Source organism: Prionailurus viverrinus, unplaced genomic scaffold, assembly GCF_022837055.1.
Source record: "Prionailurus viverrinus isolate Anna unplaced genomic scaffold, UM_Priviv_1.0 scaffold_63, whole genome shotgun sequence".
NCBI classification, from domain to species: Eukaryota; Metazoa; Chordata; class Mammalia; order Carnivora; family Felidae; genus Prionailurus; species Prionailurus viverrinus.
Window position 1 is genome coordinate 385,990 of NW_025927625.1, and position 19,228 is coordinate 405,217.

The following is a 19,228-nucleotide window of genomic DNA, read 5'->3' on the forward strand; positions in this document are numbered from 1 at the left end:
CCGGCTCACCAGCGCCCACGTGGCTGGCGGTGCCCGGCCGCAGCCACTCCCGGTGACGGTAAGCGTGCACCTCCCGCCACGGCTGCTTGGGCTGCGTGCGTGGTTGTGACCTCACACTCAGGCCGCTGTGGTCCTGCCCCGGGGACCAAGGCTGCGCTCGCCCCCCGTGGAGTGTTGCTCTTGGTGCCACTTTGAGGTTGGCTGCAGGGAAGCTTCCGGGGGGCCTCCGAGGAGTGCTGCTGCGGTGCCCCCACGCGTGCACTCTCAGTCCCGTGTCCCCGTGACGCTTTGGCTGCCTCTGTTGGGGTTCAAAGTAGTCTCAGAGCGTGAAAACTCGCTCTGCTTCAAGTGTTGCCAAATCCAGTGCCAGCTGCAACCTCGGGGCTTCCACACGTCAGCGGTGCCATTTCTGTCCTGGGAAGCCCCGTAGGACGCGGCCCACCCTTGCCTTCCACGGGCTCCTGGGCCGACGTGCGCCCTCCCGTGCCTTCCCTGTGCCCTCCTCGTGTCCTGTCCGCACCCCGTCGCTCCTTCGACAAGATGAGTGCCGTCGCCACCGCCATCCTCCACGGCACTTCCGGTTTCTCCCACGTCCCTGCTTCACCTCCCTGGGCCGAGGTCTGCGGTTACGCCCTAGAGCCCACCTCCCCGTTAGTGGGGTTTGGTTTTCAGAAGCATCCTTCGCATTGGCCGGTACTTCCATCCAAATGTTGTTTTCACGCAGGAATCGTGTCGTTCGTAACACGGTGCCTTTCTGTGCTCCAACCCCCGGGGTGCTGGCCTCGCCGTCCATGTGGGATGGTCTCTGTGGTCCCCCAGGGGTCTCACTGATCAGGTAAGCCCTGCCTGGCCCCACACCCCGAGAAGAGTGGCGGAAATCCGCCCTAATGAGGCAAAGTCCCCAGGACCCTCGGCTCTGCCAGGGGCGGCTGTGATGTGGCTCACCTTCTCCAACAGCCGGACACCTGGCCAGAAGTGGCCACGGCTCCCTCCCAGCCCCTCAGCTCGACCTGGGTGTCCCCAGAGTGCCCAGAGACCCCAGAAGCCCCTTGGTCAGCAGGCCTTTGTTCTGCAGCAGGAACGCGGTCTCTTGTTCTGTCCTCAAGGGAAACTTGCAGAAGATTCCCTGAGGATTTCGGCACACAAAAGTGTCGCGTGGTCACAGGGTCTGCTTTTGCTGCAGTCTTTTCCTCGGTTTCCCTGGGGGTGGGGGTGACCCTCCTCCCGTCTTGCAGATGGATCTGTGCGGCCGGAGCCAGAGAGGGGCCCTGCGGGAAGCCAGCAGGAAGCAGGCCTCGCCCCGCCGCTGGTCCAGAGTGAATGGCTGGTCGTGGCCCCTGCACACCTTCCAGGCGGTGGCCTGGACCACGCTGTTCATCTTGGCCTTCGCCAACTTCGGTATCTTCGTCCCCTTGCTGCCGCCTAACTGGAACTTGGTCATCTATGGTGTATCCTTCACTGTGGGAGCAGCGCCCGCTGTCCCAGGGAGGCTCCCCGCGGGCCCTGCCCCAGATCTGGCTCGGGGCCCTGCCACGCCTACCAGCCCCCGCTGCGACCCCTGCTCTGCGACCCCGCTCCTCCTCCTCACCCCAGACACCCGCCACGGCCACGCTGCCTGAAACCTTACGTTTGTTCTCGGTGTGGCTCCCTGGCTTGGGGCCGGGGCTAAAAGCACAGAGTGTCTGCTGCTTGCCTGCCGTCAGTGCAGGGAGAGCACGCCTGGGGGCCAGGGCTGGAGGGGCTTTGGGGTGAGGCAGGCAGCCTGGACGACAGGAAAGGGTCGCAGAGGGGTCGCGGGGCTGGCTCAGAAACTGAAGGCTGAGTCCCAGGGATTCACATGGCGTTCGTTCTCAGGGTCTGGGGTGCCCCATGCGGGCCCCACTTGTCTGCAGGTCTGCAGTGGGCTGGGTCAGGCTGGCTGGCGGGGGAGCCACGCCAGGGGTGCGAGGAAGACACCGATTATAACCGTGTCCCTCTTGTGACAGGTGAGTCTGGTGGCGGGTGTTGGCTGGGCCTGGAGTGGCCGAGGCCAGAGAGAAAACCCGCCGGCTGTTAGGAGCCACATAGGCCACAGTGGGGACTGTGAACCCCGTGGTGGCCTTGAAAGGAGGCTCCAGACGTGTCACCAGAGTAGGCTTCAGGCCAGGTGGGCGGGCGTCGGGGATGCACTTGGGGCTGGCGCGCAGGCCCCATGGTGGAGCGTGGCAGGTGCAGCCGAGTGCTCCTCCCCCAGCCAGGCGGGCATCGCCAGCCTTGCCCCCTCCTCACACCTCACTCTGTGGGTGACGGACCTCAGTTTCGCCAGCGCATCTGTGCTCCGGGGGCCACCGCGGGCCAACCCCACCGGTGAGCCTGGGCGTCCCCCATGGCCTGGTGTGCAAGCCTGCTGCCCCCCCAGCGCCACGCAGCCCCCGATCTGGCCGGCCTCCCCCCTGTGGGGCCCTCAGGGTGTCTGATCCAGCGGCACAGAGCTGGGAATGTGGGTCCTGTGTGTCCGGATGCAGCTGCCCCACTTCTAGGCCTGTGGCCCAGGGTTGACGACGCTAGGTGGGGCCTGCAAAGCCAACATCCCATGCCCCACATCACCCCGTATAACTTGTGTCTTTCACACACAAGAGGATGGGCAGAAGTCGGCCAGCCTTGTAGATTTCTCCACCGGTCCCCAAAACCTGCTTTGTTGGGTTTTTTAAATTCAGAATCCAGGCACAGTTCACGCTTTGCATGTGGCGAGGGGTCTCCTCTCTCTGTCCCAGCACGAAGGCCAGCAGTGCCCGACCCACGACTTCCTGGTCAGAGTGGCACTCTCACTGGGACTCGCACCACAGCGAAACGTCTCCCAGTTCTAAGAGGGAGCCCTCTCTCGTTCTGGGAAGAGAAGCCCTCAGTGTCGGCAGGGGCCAGCTCCGGGGAGGGCCAGTTCCTGGCCTCCTTGCTGCCTCCAGCTGCCCCTCTATCTGTATCCTAACCTCCGTCCCTGGCTGTGGGTTTGTTTGCGTTCTGGGTTCTAATCCGTTGTCTCCATTCTCCCTTCGCCGTGGCTCAGCCTGTTCTGGGGCCTTCTCGAGCTGCCTCGTGTTCTCTGTCCAGGGAGCACTCTGAGAACTCACCTGCTTTCGGGCCCAGAGGGCGCCCCGAGCTCACTGGCACACCCTTTCTCCCAGGAGCCCCTGGCTGGCCCGAGTCCCAGGTTCTGGCTGGCTTCCTTTCCCCTCAGGCTCCGCAGCGCTTGGCCACCGGGGGGCGCCAGCGTCGTTCGGCGCTGCAGGGACCGCTGCCCCAGGAGGGAGGGCAGGGTCTGGGTTGCACCTCCAGAAGACACAGCAGAGGAGGCGGACCCCTGGTTCCCCGCTGACCTCAGCGGCCAGCTTCCCCCACAGCCCTGCCCCTGCGAAGGGCCCCGGAGGGTCCCTGTGCTGAGGGACTGGCCTCTGACGTGACCCGTCTTAGTCCAGGAGCCTGCGCCCTGGCCAGGCGAAACCCCTGGTTAGGTTAGCCTCAGTGACTGCAGGGCTGGTGGGGGGTGGTGGGAGCTCTGGGGGGCGCCTCACCCCTTCCTGCCGCAGCAGAACCGGAAGGACCCGAAAGGAAGGTCGGGAGGGCGTGTGTCCTGGGCTGGCGGAGCTGTGTGTTTACCAAACACAGATTGTCGCTAAGGGGATGGGGCCTCGAGGGCAGGGCCTGGCCTTCTGCCGCTGGAGACCTCCCACCCTGTGCCTTTTACTTTTTGTTATTCTCTGCAACCTGAGAGACACCCATAACCCGGGCATCTGAATGTGGGGGCAGAACTTTGGTGTGGTGCCCACCTGCTGACACTTCTCAGCCAAGTGGCTGATGGAATGAATGGCCAGGCAAAACACGGTGGCCTTTTGCTCACCCGTGTCACTCCCACGGGTGACCTGCCTGAACCTGTGTTTGTGCTTAAGGGGGCTTGCCTACCGCATGGCGGGGCGCTGCCCCTCTGTTCCTGGGGGACACGTTCTGGTAGTGGCCTGGCCACGGCACCTGCAGGGTTGGGACAGGAGGGGAAAATCAGGCTCAGGTCAGGGGCCTCGCTGCCTCCAGTTTGAGGCTAGAGTGCAGGCCACGCTGCCCCTACACTGTCTCCAAGGGCCCCAACGCCTCAGTCCCTCCCCCACACCTAGCCTGCCTGTTTCTGATGCGACAGAGGAAGGGGCCTTCCTGCCACACCTCTTGTCCTGGGCCGGACCCCTGTGCTCAGGACCTGCTCCCGCTGCCCCAATAACCACACAAACAGTACTTGCCTCCAGCCAGCGCCTCAGGCTTCAGGGAGCAGGTGCAGGGAGACCGTGTGCCAGCACTGTGTTGGTGTCTCCAGCTGTGATGGCAAAGCCTGACCAGGCCCCCGACCACCTGGCCACGGCCCCATACCCTGAACGGAACAGCAGAGCAGGGGAGGGTCAGGCCTTACCCAGCCCTGCAGGGTCCGGTGGCCACAGGAAGGGCCTTGGTGTCACCACATCCCTTATGTGGCACTGAGGGATCTGGTCAGTCTCGTGCCCCCGTGCAGGTCCCCCAGGGCCCGGCTGGTCCTCAGCCACCCTTCCACTCACCCCTGGCCTGGGCACCAGCTTCCTGGGCTGAGCCTCATGGCCCTCAGCTCATTCTCGCCTGCCCTCCTCCTGCCCTCCTCCCCCAGCAGGGCTGGGTCCCCATTGCCTCCATGCCGTCATCTGGCAGCCTGAGTCCTGGGTCTGCACATGGTGCCTAGAGGCTGGAGGGCGAGGGAGGAATGAGCGATTTGGGCCAGAAGCAGCCTCCCACTCAGGCTAGTGCATTGTGGAGGCAGGACCCCGCCTGTCAGCCCCAGGCCCGTGGAGGCGGAGGCAGAGGCTGAGGCGGAGGCGGCTGGCAGGTCTGAGGAGGACCCTGAGGGGGCTTCCCGCAGGCCTGAGCAGTAGCCCCAGCCCCCTGCCCCGAGCCCCCACCCCTGTCAGATCCCGGCAGAACCCCGTGCACTGTGGCCTCGCCTCCCGGGCTGGGTCATTTCCCCCTGCCCCACCCTGGAACCCAGCCTGTAAACCCTGAACCCTCCCATTCAGCACCAGTCCTGGGAAGCAGGGCAGGGCTGACAGGGAGGCGGCTTCCACCTCTTCTGTTTGGTTTCCAAGGGGACAGTGTGTTGGTCCTGAAGGGGAGGAGGAGGATGGGAGCCCGGGGACTGGTTTCACTCTGGGTGCCACGGCGGGAGTGGGGCCAGAGAGCCAGAGGGGCCTAGGGGCGAGGAGAGACAAGACGGGACCCAGACAGACCGTGCAGACGGGCCGTGTGAGCCCTCCCTGCTCCCCTCCATTTTTTGATGATACACTGTCTTCTTCGCCCGACGCACGTGCTCTGAGCATCTCTGCTGCCCAAAGAACCCCCACGACTTCGGCACCCAGCGTGGTGGCCGCTGGCCCCTGAGGGCCTTCCCTTGCTGCCTTGGTGAAGCGTGGGGTCCACACCCTCAGGCCGCAAGCAGGCGCCTCCAGCGTCCTGCTTCTAGTTTGAACGGGCACCTTCGCCGTGTTGACCAGGCCTGGCCGCACGTTCCTTGACACGCTCATGCCCAGGTGACTGGTGGGCTTTTCTGTTTCCACTTCGTGGTCCACTTGCTTGCAATTTCCATCGATCCTGCTGAAACCAACGTACGGCTCAAGAACTACTCGGAGCCCGTACCCACCTTCGACCCATCCAAACACACGCATGTCATCGAGAACCAATATTGCCACCTGTGTGAGATCACCGTGTGAGTGCCCAGCGTGAGGGGGCAGGCAGCCCCGAGGGCGCGGCCCCTGCCGTGTGGACCCGTCCCCTCCCCGTACTGTGCACAGGCAGGTCCTGCCCCGGCCTTTCTGTTTTCCATGCAGCTGACTGGTGCCGCTTTCCTTGAATCAGCAGCAGTGGCCCTGAGACACGCAGGACCCCTCACCCATCTAGGGGCTCAGATGAGTCCCAGCCCCCCCACCGGAACCCCACCTGGGCTAGTCAGAGCACTGAAGGCTCAGCAGGCAGCCTGGGAGGGAGGCCTGTGGCTCAGGATGGGAGCTGGTGGCACCGTGTGGCAGGCGTGGCTGAGGGAAGATAACCCGCCTGGGGCCTGGTCTTCCCTGCCACCTGTCTCTCCCTTCTGACCCTGTCTTCCTCCTGCACATGCTGCTAACGGGCTGCTCATGTGAATTCTTCTTTCTAGGAACAGGAAGGCTAAACACTGTAGGGCCTGCAACAAGTGTGTATCTGACTTTGACCACCACTGCAAATGGCTTAACAACTGTGTAGGGGGCAGGAATTACAGGTGAGGGGCTGGAGGGGGAGGTCCGGGAGGGAGGGGCAGAGTCCTGGGGGAGGGAGAGGGAGACCCAGCAGGGAAGAGGGATAAGGGCATTGCAGGGCTGGGGCGGGGGGGGGGGGGGTGGACCTAGAAGTGGGGAGGGGTGAGGTTCTGGGGGAGGGAGAGGAGGTCCTTGGCAGGGGAGAGGGGTGGGGTGCTAGGGAAGGGGGAGGTGGGACTTGGCAGGGGGGAGGGTGAAAGGACTGGGGGAGGGAGGGGGATTGGTCAGGGGGTGGGGGGAGGGGGCCCAGAGAGAGGGGTCCTGCAGGCTGGGGGCCTCATGGGTAAGAGGGTGGGGGCCACAGGCAGTGGGGGGAGTCCCGTGCTGTCCCCAGCACAGCGGTCCTTAGCGTCTTTCTGTTCTCCTTGTCTGGCTCTGAAATGTGTTGGCCTGGAGCCCCTCCCGAATGTGGAGGCCCAGCCCCATCCAGAGGGGCTCAGGCTGAGCTGACTTGTCCTTGGCCCGCTGGCCTGGACCCGGGCGCTTTCTCCCGGAGGCCGTCAGAGCACAGAGGATGTGGGCCGAGGCTGCACTGGGAGCAGGTGTTCAGTCCTGCACGGGCTTCGCCAGGACCCCACGTGCTAGGGCCCAGGCTGTGAGTGGCCAAGAAAGTCACAGGGGCTCCCCCAGTTAGTTCAGAGTGGCCTTCGCCGGCTCATGGTGCTGCAAGGGGTTCCACTGCTCACCTACCACTCATAGCAGGTGTGTTCTGTGCAGCCTGGTCATGGAGCCCGGTCCAGGAGGGTTATGTTCCGTGCAGCCCGGTCATGGAGCGTCATGCTCTGTGCAGCCCGGTCCAGGAGGGTTATGCTCTGTGCAGCCCAGTCATGGAGTATCGTGGTCTGGCTCTGTGCAGCCCGGTCCAGGAGGGTTGTGCTCCGTGCAGCCCGGTCATGGAGCGTCGTGGTCTGTGCTCCGGGCAGCCCGGTCCAGGAGGGCCATGCTCCGTGCAGCCCGGTCATGGAGCGTCGTGGTCTGTGCTCCGGGCAGCCCGGTCCAGGAGGGCCGTGCTCCACGCAGCCCGGTCAAGAAATGCTCCACTTGTTCAGGTTTGAAAAGCGTTGCTGTTTTGAGCAGAAGGAAATGCAAAGCTGTCATGATTAGAAAAGTCTAATGAGAATCGGGGGCCTGGGAGCCCCCATGCCGCCCTCTCCCGTGCAGAGGAGGAGCCCCAGGCCAGCTGGGGCTGCCTCCTCACGGTAGCAGGGCTTTCTTCTCTCCCCCAGATGCTCCTCTTAAGGCCTTGGTGCGACAGGCTGGTGGCCTTGAGGTCTGGTCAGCCGTCGGGGACGGGCGAGGGTTTGTGGCCCTGCCACTGAGGAGGACCAAGCGGACCGGGCCCCAAAGGGCACACAGGGTGGAATTCTGAGGTCCTGATAGTGGCCTCCGGGCACAACAGGCTGCAGAAGTTCCCGGTGGGGACGGCTGGGCCCTAGGAGCCCTCCTACCCACTGGGCAGTGTCAGCAGCAAGGAGTGTGCACAGAAGTGAGGGCACCTTGTGTGCGGGGGTCCTGGTGAGGGCGTGGCCACCCCTGTCCACGTGGAGTCCCAGACTCCCTCCTGTCCCTTCCGCCGTCAGGCAGAGAAAGCAACAGGAAGTGACTGCATTTAGAAGACGAGTTGGCCAAAACAGTTGGCAAAGTGTGATAAGCTCCCGAGAGGACATGCCTTCACAGGGGAAGTGCCCGGACTGGGCGCTGAGGCACCACAGACGCGGGAGTCAGGGACGACAGCGACGTTTCTGGCCCCGAACGTGCAGCCGGAGTGGCTTTGGCCCCCACCCTGCCGGGAGGGCCGCCTCTGGCCGGGTGCCAGCAGCAGCGGATGGCCGAGGGCCTTCTGCTGAGGGTGAGCCCGCCGGCTGGAACAGCTGCACTGCACATTACAGGCTCCCCGGGGACCAGAGCCAGGTGTGGGGCCAGGCTTCTGCCCCCTGCAGCTCGGGGACACACAGGACACGTGCCCTCCAGGGCCTTCGACAAGGGGCCACAATGCAGGCTGCCCTCCACATCCATGTGACCCTTTGAGGACATTCACATTTTAGCTCTCTGCCTAAGGATGTGCTAAAAAACCAAAAACAGACCTCAAGATGTTCTGGAAAAGAATAATGGAGTCAGATAAATTTCAGCTGGAGAAAAGACATTGATGAAGATTAAACAGTTTCCTTAAATATCACCACGGTAGAAAGCCCAAAGGAAGACCTTGCAGCAGAAGCTTATTCCAAGAATTGCTGACCAGAATTTAATTTCTGGATGGTTAGATCATTCCCTGTCCTGAGCACAGGCAAGAGGACGGGAGTGATTCTGGTCTAATGCCAAAGCACAAGATGTCACTTGTGCACGGAAGTGTGCACAGGCCCCTGGAGGGTGTGTGGAGATGATGCACCGTGGGCCGCCGGCCGGCCAGGTGCCTGTCCCAGCACCTCTGGCCTTCCCGGCCTGCTGGGCTTCCATGCCTCTGGATGGAAGCACAGCGCCCAGGATCCTGTGCAACATGGGGGGCAGGGGTGGTGGTCCCGACCCCGACCTGGCGGAGCCCTGGTGAGCGGTGGCGGCGTGTGGAGGAAGCTGCGGGCGGCCCGACCTGCTTGGAGCCTCTGTGTACCCACCTGGGAGCCAGGCCGGGCCCTTCTCACTGCCGCGTGGGGGTGGGAGGGGGACAGAGAAACTGGAGGTGCCCTCAGGGCATCCCCTGGGGAGCTCGGGTGCCAGGAGACAGGAAGAAGGCTGGGCCTTGGGTTCAGGGTCAGGGGCACCTTGCCCGGCCCTGAGTCTGGCTCTGCCCCCGCAGGTATTTCTTCTGCTCCTTGGTCTCTGCCTCGGCCAGCCTGCTCTGCCTGATCACCATCCTGCTGTACGTCTTCATCCAGTACTTTGTCAACCCGGAGGTGCTGCGCACTCATCCCCTCTATGAAGGTACGGCGGGGGGGCTCCTCTCTGGCGTTGCTTTCTCTCGGGTCCCTCGTGGTAGCCTCTCCCTCCAGCTGTCTTTTGGGGAAAGCTCTCCCTATGGGGGGGGAATCAGTCTGGCCCGCCCCCTAGCTGGTTGAGCTGCGGGGCCGGGCAGGAGGGCAGCAGCCCCCCAGGCACCAGAAGGCAGGTTGGGGGCCCGGTGCCCATCACCCAGTAGTTGGTCTTGGCAGGGAGCAGGGTGGGGCGGGAGGGCAGGGCTGCCTGGGGAAGGTGCCGGGTGGTGTGTGGCTGCAGGTGTCTGCTGAGCGGCTCCAGGAGCCTGGCCTTGGGAACACATGTGCCTCAAAGGTCTGCCCACCACTGCCCACCCTCCGGGCCTGTGACCGTGACCTTATTTGGAGAGAGGGTCCTCCCAAATGTGATTAAGGATCCTGAAATGATCATGGGTTACCCGGCAATGTGTGGGGTCCTGGATCCAGTGAAAACATCCTTATAAGAGACTGGGGGGACATGGGCACAAGCCCAGGGGTGCCTGGAGCCCCAGAAGCTGGAAGATCCAAGGATAGATCCTCCCCCGTGGCCTTGGAGGGAGACGGGCCCTGCAACAGCCTGACATCGGGGCTTCATCTCTGCTGTTGAAACTGCCTGGTCTATGGCCATCGGTCACAGCAGCCCTGGACACTGATGCAGGGAGGACCCCAAGCGGAGCACCTCGTGTGTCTGTCCTGAGTGTTTGGGGATCTCAGCCCTCAGGGTGCAGAGCAAAGCTTCCTTTCTCAGTCCAGGCCTCTCTCCAGAGCACGTCACGGCCATGCCCTCTTCCTGGAGGGGCACCATGCCCTGTGCACCTTCACCCCCAGGCCCGCACTGCACCTGGGCTGGATGAGCCCTCGTGAGAGGGGCCATCTGACCTGCACCTGCTCCGGAGTGCATCCTGGTGATTTCCATGGTAAAAGGGAACAGTGGGGTCTCAGCGAGACCCGGCCCTGCTCAGCGGGAAGAGCCGCCTGCGCTCTGCACACAGCCAGCTGGAGGCCTCCGCCTGCCATCCTTCCTGACAGTCTCCACACGCGGCCTGAACAGAAGGGCTGGCCGGTGACCGCCGCCTCAGAACAGTCACCGGCGGGCACTGGGGCTTCCCCGCAAAGGTCCTCCCGGCCACGGGGCCTCTCATCGCCCCAACACGCTCTGAAATGTGGCTCGCACGTGGTAAGGGGCAGCCTCAGCGCACCCGAGTTCCATGGCACGTGTCCTTACTTCCTCCCAATGTGGGCGTCGGCTGGGCCCTCGCTGCCACACGCTGGCAGGACAGAGGGCAGCCTGGTCTCCAAAGGTGCTTCTCTCTGGGAACTTGCTGGCCCCGGAACCATTGTGGATGTGCTGCACATGATTGCCTGATGACTGAGGCAATCTCCTGGGTTTGCTGTTCCAGAAGATTCCATGGGGCTGCTTACCCGCCAGTTCCCTGGGGCACTTTGCTCTCATTGGTGGGAATCATCAAGACATCACGGCTGAGGGGACAAGCATGTGGCCGGCCACCCCATGGTACATCCGGCCTCATGCACACTGCGCCGCAGCCCCCGAGGCACACAGCGGGCCTGGCGGCCACTTTCCATGCCACATAAGGGACTGGAATCAGTACCTCCCAGACTCTGTGGTGGGATGAGAGCGTTTGAGCTGGATTCCATCTCCGTGGGCCTGCCTGCAGATTCCTCAGTGCTTTCCTCACACTTAAGTTTGGAAGTGTCAGCAGCCCTCGGGGCCCAGAGGACCACATCCTGGAAATGTCCCAAGGCGCTGGCTACTGCCTTACAGTTCCCTGTGAGGGCGGCTGACTGAGAATGGGGAGGGCCTGGCACAGTGGCATGGCCCTCGGGACAGGGTGGGGGTTCAGCCAGGCAGGGGGTCAGGCTCTGTGACCTGGACCCTTAGTTATCCTCTCCCAGCCTCACCTTCCAGACCCGTAAAGTGGGGCTGCGACACCCACCTCAGTCAGGGGGCTGCAAGGGCACCTGGGCGAGGTAGGGCACACACTGGGGTGGGGGAGAGGCTCCCTCGGGCTGCTCACCCTCCCCCACCTCCCAAGGAGGGGCTGGCCATGCCCCAGGTGCTGGATGCATGCGTGTCTCCCTTGCCTCCGCAGACGTCTCCAAGGACACTTGGCTGCTGTTCCTTCCTTTGTTCCCTGTAAAGACGAAGACCCTGGTGGTCCTGGGCATTGGGGTGTTCGTCCTGCTGCTGTCCGCCCTCAGCCTCCTGCTGCTTGGACACCTGCTCATCTTCCACCTCTTCTTAAGTATGTGTCCTGACCCCCACTCCAGTCTTTGTCCCTTGCGTTCCAACATGGCCCAAGACAAGGTCTGCTGGCCCCTGCTAGAAACAAGCACGTCAGACAAATCACAGGAAGAGACACCCCTAGAAGGACAGCAGGGCTCATTCTGCTCTGAGGCCTGCAGAGGACACGAGAGGGCCTAGGAGTAAGTTAGATAAGGGAGCAGAACGTGTGAGGCAGGAACAGGCACCATTAAAAAAAGAACAGGGGATTTAGAGAAGCACCAAGTCCTAACAATGAAAAATAGTGAGCCAGCGACAGGGTATCTGCTGACCCAGCTCGCTGCAGGGACACTGGCCGTTTCCTGGAGTCCACGCAGCACTGCGTGCAGCAGGCTCCACTATGCCATGGCCCAGGGGAGGGCACGACTTCTCTCTGTGGCCTCTGCAAGGGAGAAGGTGGCAGTGGGGGCCCTATGTGGCTGCCGGAGCGGGTCTGGCGCAGGGAGTGTCGTCAGCAGAGCCAGGGCCAGAATCAGCACCCAGAGCCAGCACCCAGAGCCAGCACCCAGGCCAGCCCAGGCCCTTATCCTAAAGCTTCCACGCACTGGCCAATGGGGACAAGGGTGCATTTGGGGACAGCGCCCCAGCTGCAGCCTACATGACAGCCGGCAGGTGGCAAGCTGGGCAGGTCCAGAAGTCCACTGCGGCCACTCAGGACAGATGGATGTGAGACTGGAGAATAGGCCCACGGGACAGATGGCCAATGGGAGAGGGACCAGAGGGCCCCAACCCAAGCAACAGGGAGGGTGGTGGTGCCACACTCACTGTGGGGGTAGGGGAGGGAGATGCACACGGAGCTTATGGCTCAAGGTGCTGTTTACAGGGTATCTGGACAGCAAAACACAGACTTCCAGAAAAAGTTGGATTATTAGCTATTGTTACAGTAAACTTACCCTGCTTGAAGTAACAGAGTTATCACCCTGCAGTCTCTGTGGGTCATGGGTTCAGCATAGCTTAGCTGGGTCCACTGGCCCTGCTCGGCCACAAGGCTTCCGCCAGGTGTGAGGAGGGCTGTGGTCTCATCCGACCGGGACCCACGTTTAGGATCAACGCCAGGGTGTTGGCAGGCCAGTTCCTGGCCTCAGTTCCCCGTGAGTTGTTGGCCGGTGCCTCTTCCCACCAGGACACTCCAGCACGAGGGGGCAGCCGGCCTTTTGTAGCCCAGTCACGGAAGTGACGCCCCTCACCTCTTGTGCCAGGCGCTGGGGCCACCCACTCTCCAAGGGACGGTGTGATGCAAATACCCTGAGGTGGGGGGTGGGGGCTGCTGGGGGGCCTGTCGGAAGCCGTGGGCAGCTGGATGCCCCACGTTGAAGTTTGGGGGAAGGACATCCTGACGAGGCTGCAGCACGAGCAGAGTGCAGCGTTGGTGAGGGCAAGACCTCCCAGGAAGACGCACGGATGTCGGGGTGCCAGCAGCAGGAGTGTGGGGAAAGCCGCCTCCACACGAGCGGGGGGACAGAGCATCCCAGAGACCAGCGGCCCCGGCTGCTGTGCTGGCGCCCAGTGTCGCCGCGGGGGGGGGGGGGGGGGGGGGGACATGGCAGACGCTCATTCGGTGCACACCGCACTCTGGCCTCCCTCCCCAGCCCCATCTCCTCTCGCTACTGTCAGATGAAGGCATTTACACAAAAGTCAGGACGAGTGTGAGCTCTGGGGAACACACAGTGTGCACTCGCCACCCGATGGCGATGGCAGCCATCCTTGCAATCCCTGCAAGAGAACGAGTATTTTCGCGAGCGTGTGGCCAGGCGCAAATGACGCCCTGACACAGGTTCTGGGGGAGGTGGGAGGACCAGTAAGAGCCAGGTGGAGTTCAGCAGGAAGCCAAAGCAAACACAGACAGACGCACTTGTACACACCACCCAGGGAAGGGAACGGGCTCCACGCGGGTGTGGGGGCAGCCCACCCTCCGTCTGCTCCTCCAGCTGCAAATAGGCTTCTGTGGGCGGCCCTTCTCCCTTTCCAGAAATAATTAGAAGCCATCTGTCCTCGTGTTGGTTTTAGGGAAAGAGAAGTGGGAGGATTGGTGCCTCCGGTGAAGCAGGCACAGAACCCGTTTCGTGGACGGTGCTGTCTGTTGACAGAGCCGGGTCTCAGATGTCCTTTCAGTGACCCGGGGTGCTTCTGCCACAGTGCCGGAGCCAGCGTCCGGGTCCACACTGGCTTTGCGGGCCTGGAAGGCTGCAGGGCAGCTGTTCCTGGGACGGGCACCAGCAGCCTCGGGGCTGTGACGAGCTACCGCTTGCCTCCCATAGGCCAGGTGGGCCCCGGGGGTGGCCATGCAGCAGCCTCCCGGCGCCCCGGGTTAGGAGGCAGCTCCCGGCACCCTGGGGGGAAGCCCTGGAAGACCGGGTTGTGGCCTGTGGGCCACTCTGCCCGCTTGCGTAATTGTAACTACCCGTTTCCGCCTTTCTCCTCTCTAGTGTTCAAGAAGTTGAGCACGTATGAGTATGTGACACAGAACCGCTGTCAAAAGACTCCAAAAGTTCCAGCAGGGAGGAAAGAGCTGTCCTTCAAAATAAGCATGCCACAGGTAGCGGGTGCCCCTCTGCTTCACCATCTGCACTATCCGGGCCTGGGGCAGCGCCCAGTGTCACCTTGCAGCTAGGACTTCTCAAACACAGTCCTTTGCTTCTGTGTTGGCACAATCCTCTGATTCCGTGTGTGTGTGCGCGCGCGTTGTGTGATGCAGTGCAGGTGTGTGTGATGCGGTGTGTGTGCGTGTGCGTGTTTGGTGTGAGATGCACTGCATGTTTGCACGTGTGAGTGCATGATATGTATAATGTGATGCACATGTGTGTGGTTGCGCGTGCATAGTATGTGATGCAGTGCATGTGTGTGTGTGGTTTTGTGTGTGTGTGTGTTTAGTGTGAGATACAGTGCGTGTATGTGACTGAGTGCATGTGTATGTGTGCATGCGTACATGGTGTGTGTGTGCGGCGCAGTACATGTGTGTTTGGTGTGTGGGAGGATTTGTACGTTCACTATCCACAGAATCAAGCCAGCAGGGCTGACTACTTTTAGGCCCATATATTAATGCAGCTGCTTCTCATCAAAATTAAAAACATTTGCTTTTCAAACGGGTGCCATTAAGAAAATGAAAACATAAGCCAAAGGCAGAAATATGTGCAAATCATATACTTGTGTCCAGAATATATAAAGAATTCAAAATTCCATTATAAGAAAAATGACCCAGTGTTTTAACTTTTTAAATGGGCAAAAGATTTGAACCAACTGTTCACCAAGGAGGATCCATGGTTGGCAGATAAGCACGTCGACATCATTTACCATTAAGAAAACACAAAACCACAGTAAGATACCATTACACACCCATTAGAATGGCTATAATCAAAAGAACCAACAATAAAAAGCGTTGGTGAAGCTGTAGATCGAAAGGCTCCTACGTTACTAGCGCAGATACCAAATTATATCACTTTGATAAGCAGTGTGGTGTTTTCTTAAAAAGTGAAATGTATACTCACCGTTGAAGTCAGCAATCCCACTTCCAGTTTCTTAACTATTAGAAGTGAAGACACAGGTATTCATGTGACGGGTGCCATCCCCCAGTGAGATCCTTTCCTAGGACCCAGGAGACTCTGAGGCACCATTACTCAAAATTAACTAATAACTGACTTGAATTGTGTATAAGACTAAGCCCAGTGTCAGCAGCTTTTTCACTTTGTGAATTTTTATCGCCCACAGCAAGCAGATGACGACCTGGGTCCATCTGCACGTAGGTAAATGTGTAAGCTTACTAGAGTTGTTTTATCTGTCTGACAAATACTATATGCTCTCAATAGTCTTGCTTTAAAAAGTCTTCATGACTCCAAGGTTATACAAATATTCACATTCTTTGCTAGTATTTTCACCAGTTTTATTCGCTTTGCATTTTGATTTCCAAGCCGTCCTGAATTTGTTTGCGTGTTCACGGAGACAGGGACTAAGGTCGTTATGTCGCCCTGAGCCAGCGCCAGCGCCGCGCTTCGCCCAGCACCTGGTGCCCCGGGCTCCCCCGGGAGACCCTCTTCCGGCCGCGCCTCACCCTGAACGTCCGGCAGGGGAACGCCCTCGGCATTCTTTAGTTTCCATAGTTGACAATTCCTCCACGTGTTTAGTTTCTGTGTAAATTTTAAAATAGTTTTCGTGCAGTTCTGAGAAAGGCGGAGTTCGAAGTGGAGTTACAATAAACATTCCCTAGAGGCGGAGCCGCATGGTCTCAGCTCCACGCCCTGAAACTGCCCTGGAAGTCGGTCTCCCCCGGGGGAGCGGGCCGGAAGTGCCGCAGTTCGGTGGTGCTCTCGGAAGCTCGGTCCTCGCAGAAACGGGTTGGGGGGCGACTCCCATGTTCCGGCGGAGCGGAGCGGGTCGCAGGGCCGGTGCCGGCTCGCGACGGAGGAGCGGGAATCCCTCCCAAGAATCCGCTCGTTCCTTCTGCATTTGTTTCCTTAGACACCCGGTGGCCATGCTTCTGGGAAAACCCGGGTCGTTTGGGAGTTTCGCTTGAAGCATCGCCTGACAGAGGTCCAGGTACAATCCGAGCACATTCCCCTCACCCTGTCCGGCCTGAGGGCCAGCCGCCTCTAGAAGCAACCGAGACTAACCCCGTTTTCGGGCAGTCGGTGTGGACGCCGCGCAGGAACTGGGGACCCAAAGTCGCTGGCCGCCCCACGCGCTGCAGTCACTGCTGGCGCTCCGAGGAGTGTCTTCCAAGTTCCGTTTTAGTATTATTTTGTGAGTTATACTCACGATGCTTTGTTTTTATAAAATTGTAATCACATTGTTCAACTCTTGAGCCCCTTTTAAAAATTCCATATATTGTGGTGCCACTGGGTGGCTCAGGCGGTTAAGCATGGGACACTTGGTTTCTACTGAGGTCATGATCTTACGGTTTGTAGGTTTGAGCCCCATGTTGGGCTCTGTGCTGGCAGCAGTGAGCCTGCTTGGGATTCTCTCTGCCTCTCTCTCTGCCCCTTCTCCCCAAGGTCTCTCTCTGTCAAAATAAATAAATAAACTTTAAAAAATTCCATACGTTGTGGACATAGTTAAAAGAAAAAGAACCATAATTTTTATGAATGTAAGTTATTTCATCTTTGGGAGGGACCATATTCCTCATTTCTGGAATGTTATTTCTTATTTTCAATCACTATAGTGTTCCCTTCTCCAACTGGAAAGTGAGCTGCTAACCTTTGTATTGAAAGGTCGATTGTGTTGAGAGACAAGCCCTCTCAATGCGCTGGGCCGTCTGTCACAGTGGCCTCTCTTTCCTGCAGAAGTGTCCCTAGTTTGACCTGGACACTCACAGCCTTACATGTTAGGCAAAGCCCACTGTCAGAATGTCAGCTCCTAGAGATCAAAGAATATGTTTAACTCATGTGGCACTCCGCCCACCCCCCAAAAGAAAAATCCACTCAGTAAGTGCCCGTGGAGTTCCATGATGTAAATCACTGGTATATTTTAGGGGAGAACTTAGTGTCGGACTCTCTAAGGTGCTTCTCTCTAATAGGAGTTATCAGACCAATTTATTGGGAGTATTTCCTCTGGACCGTTAATCTGCTGTGAAAGTAGGGTCACACGTGTGAAGATACTTCTTGCCTAATTCTACAGGTGTTCTGCTCAGCTAATGTCCATCAAGTGGCTTGTATTTATTTTCTGTTGCTATGTGGCAAATTCCCACAAATGTAGTGGCTTGAACTAAGACTCGTCTGAAAGTGCTTGTGGGTCACGTGCCTGGCAAGCTCAGCTGGGTCCCTGGCTGGTGCCTCCCAAGGCAGCAGTCACGGCTTACAGGTCAGCCCTCCCTTCTGGAGGTTATGGGGACGAGGCTGCTTCCGGGCAGATTGAGAATGCCGATGCAGCTGTTGCTTTCCCGCTCTTGCCACGTGGCCTTTCTGTCTCTAAGTCAGTAACGGTGGGTCTAGTCTCCTCATATTTTAGATCTCTCGGACTTCCTCCTTTTCCTCTTTTCTCAGCTTTTAAGGATTCGTGTGATTGCATTGGACCTACGTGGGTAATCAAGGACAATCCTCCGTTTCCTACAGTTGCTGCAAGGCATGAGCACAAAGTGACAATGCCGTGGTCTCCAAGGCAGCTCACTTTGTCCATTTGTAACTGAGCTCTGCTGCACCCACAGACTCGGGAACGCAGTGGCTGAGCGTGGGGGCGCCGCAGCAGGAAGAAGCACCCCTGTGGCCTCCCGCCGGCAAGCAGTCATAGACCTTTACGGGTGGCGCTCCTGCGCCGTGTCCTCCGTCGTGCAGCCAACCCGAGGGCACACGGACGGCCTCCCAGGAGCTGCTGGCTCTGAGGCTCTGCAGATGAGCGTGTCACGATGGCGGCCAGTGCATGGAGCTTTGCAGCTGTCGGCGGCGCTCTCTGAGCTCACTGCACAAAGCAAGGCCCTTCTTTGCTGATGGGAGTCTGTCCTCCCTTTTGCATTCCCATCCCTGTAGAGAGCGGCGCAAGGAGGCCCCGCCGCAGCCGAGGTGTCCGGGTCTGTGTCCCACCATCGCCACGTGCCGGGAGAGCTCCCCGCTGCAGGTGAGAGATGCCGGGCACGTGAAGGGTCTCAGGCTGCCCCCGGAATGAGGACAGAAAACGCTTGGGATTGCTTGTTTGACTGATTTGAAGCATTTACTCGGTACCCAGGCATGCTACTCATATGGGAACAAAGGTGGAGGGAGAAGAGAAGAAAAACAGACAGAAAATATCCTTAACTGTAGGGCTTATTGTGTGTGTGTGTGTGTGTGTGTGTGTGTGTGTGTGTGTGTGTGTGTAAGGGGAGAGAAAGAGATAAATGCAGTGCAGTCGGGGTGTGCTAAGACTGAAGTGGCATCCGTGTGCTTTAACGAAGGGTACTGACGTCTGCGTCCTGCTGGCTTTGAAAAGCACCAGAAAATAAAATGATGGATGGATAGTCATGTGGTTAAAAAGAAATATTTACAGCAAAATTTTAATGATGATAGGACCTGGAAGTTGAGTGTGTGGGCATTCTTGTACAATCCTTTCCACTTTTCTGGGTGTTTGAAATTGTCCATTCTTAAAAAAGTGTTAGGGAATAACTATAGGCCACAGACATGGAGCAAGGGGTGTGTGTGTGTGTGTCTGTTTATGTCTGCTCTTCACAGATTGAGACTGAGGCAAGAATGTCCACCTCAAACTTCTATTTGACATTTGACTAAAGTTCCAGCCAGTGTAATACAGCAAGAAATACAAAGACATATAGATTTGAAAATGAAACTGTATTTATTTGCGGGAAACATGCTTCTAACAAATCTGCAAGATATATGGTAGAAATAATAAGATAGCTCAGCGAGGTGGTAGGATACAAAATCAATATAATAACCCCAATTATATTTCTGTATACTAACAACGAAAAATCTCAAAATGATATTAAGAAAACCATTCCATCTGCAATAGCATTGAAAATAATAAAATAAAATAAAACAAGCACCAAATGTATGTACTTAAAGCTACAAACTATTGATGACAGAAACTGAGCACAATCCAAATAAACGGAAAGATTTAGAATATTCGTGGACTGGAAAATATTGTCATGATAGAAAACTCCCCCCAAAATTGATCTACATAATTACCATGACCCCTATTGAGTTTCCAGCAAGCTTCTTTCTTTAAGGAAATAGCAAGCCAGC

At 58.9% G+C, this 19,228-nt stretch overlaps 1 protein-coding gene across 9 annotated transcripts in view; it reads left to right on the forward strand.

The window, feature by feature from the left end:
• The window catches only part of LOC125159821 (palmitoyltransferase ZDHHC11-like), a 37,261-nt gene continuing 18,033 nt past the window's right edge, over positions 1-19,228 (forward strand). For 7 of the 9 annotated variants that reach the window (XR_007149933.1, XR_007149934.1, XR_007149935.1 and 4 more), the window contains exons 1-8: positions 1-58; positions 725-835; positions 1,236-1,448; positions 5,571-5,746; positions 6,191-6,292; positions 9,121-9,245; positions 11,386-11,538; positions 14,003-14,112. Coding sequence is in view for 5 of the 9 variants with exons in the window: in XM_047848482.1 (XP_047704438.1) it covers positions 1,236-1,448; positions 5,571-5,746; positions 6,191-6,292; positions 9,121-9,245; positions 11,386-11,538; positions 14,003-14,112 (879 nt within the window). In the remaining 4 variants the exon portion in view is untranslated. Of the gene's footprint in view, positions 59-724; positions 836-1,235; positions 1,449-5,570; positions 5,747-6,190; positions 6,293-7,909; positions 8,972-9,120; positions 9,246-11,385; positions 11,539-14,002; positions 14,113-18,028; positions 18,117-19,228 lie in introns of those variants that run through there. The other 2 variants (XM_047848483.1, XM_047848485.1) reach the window with 2 other exon arrangements.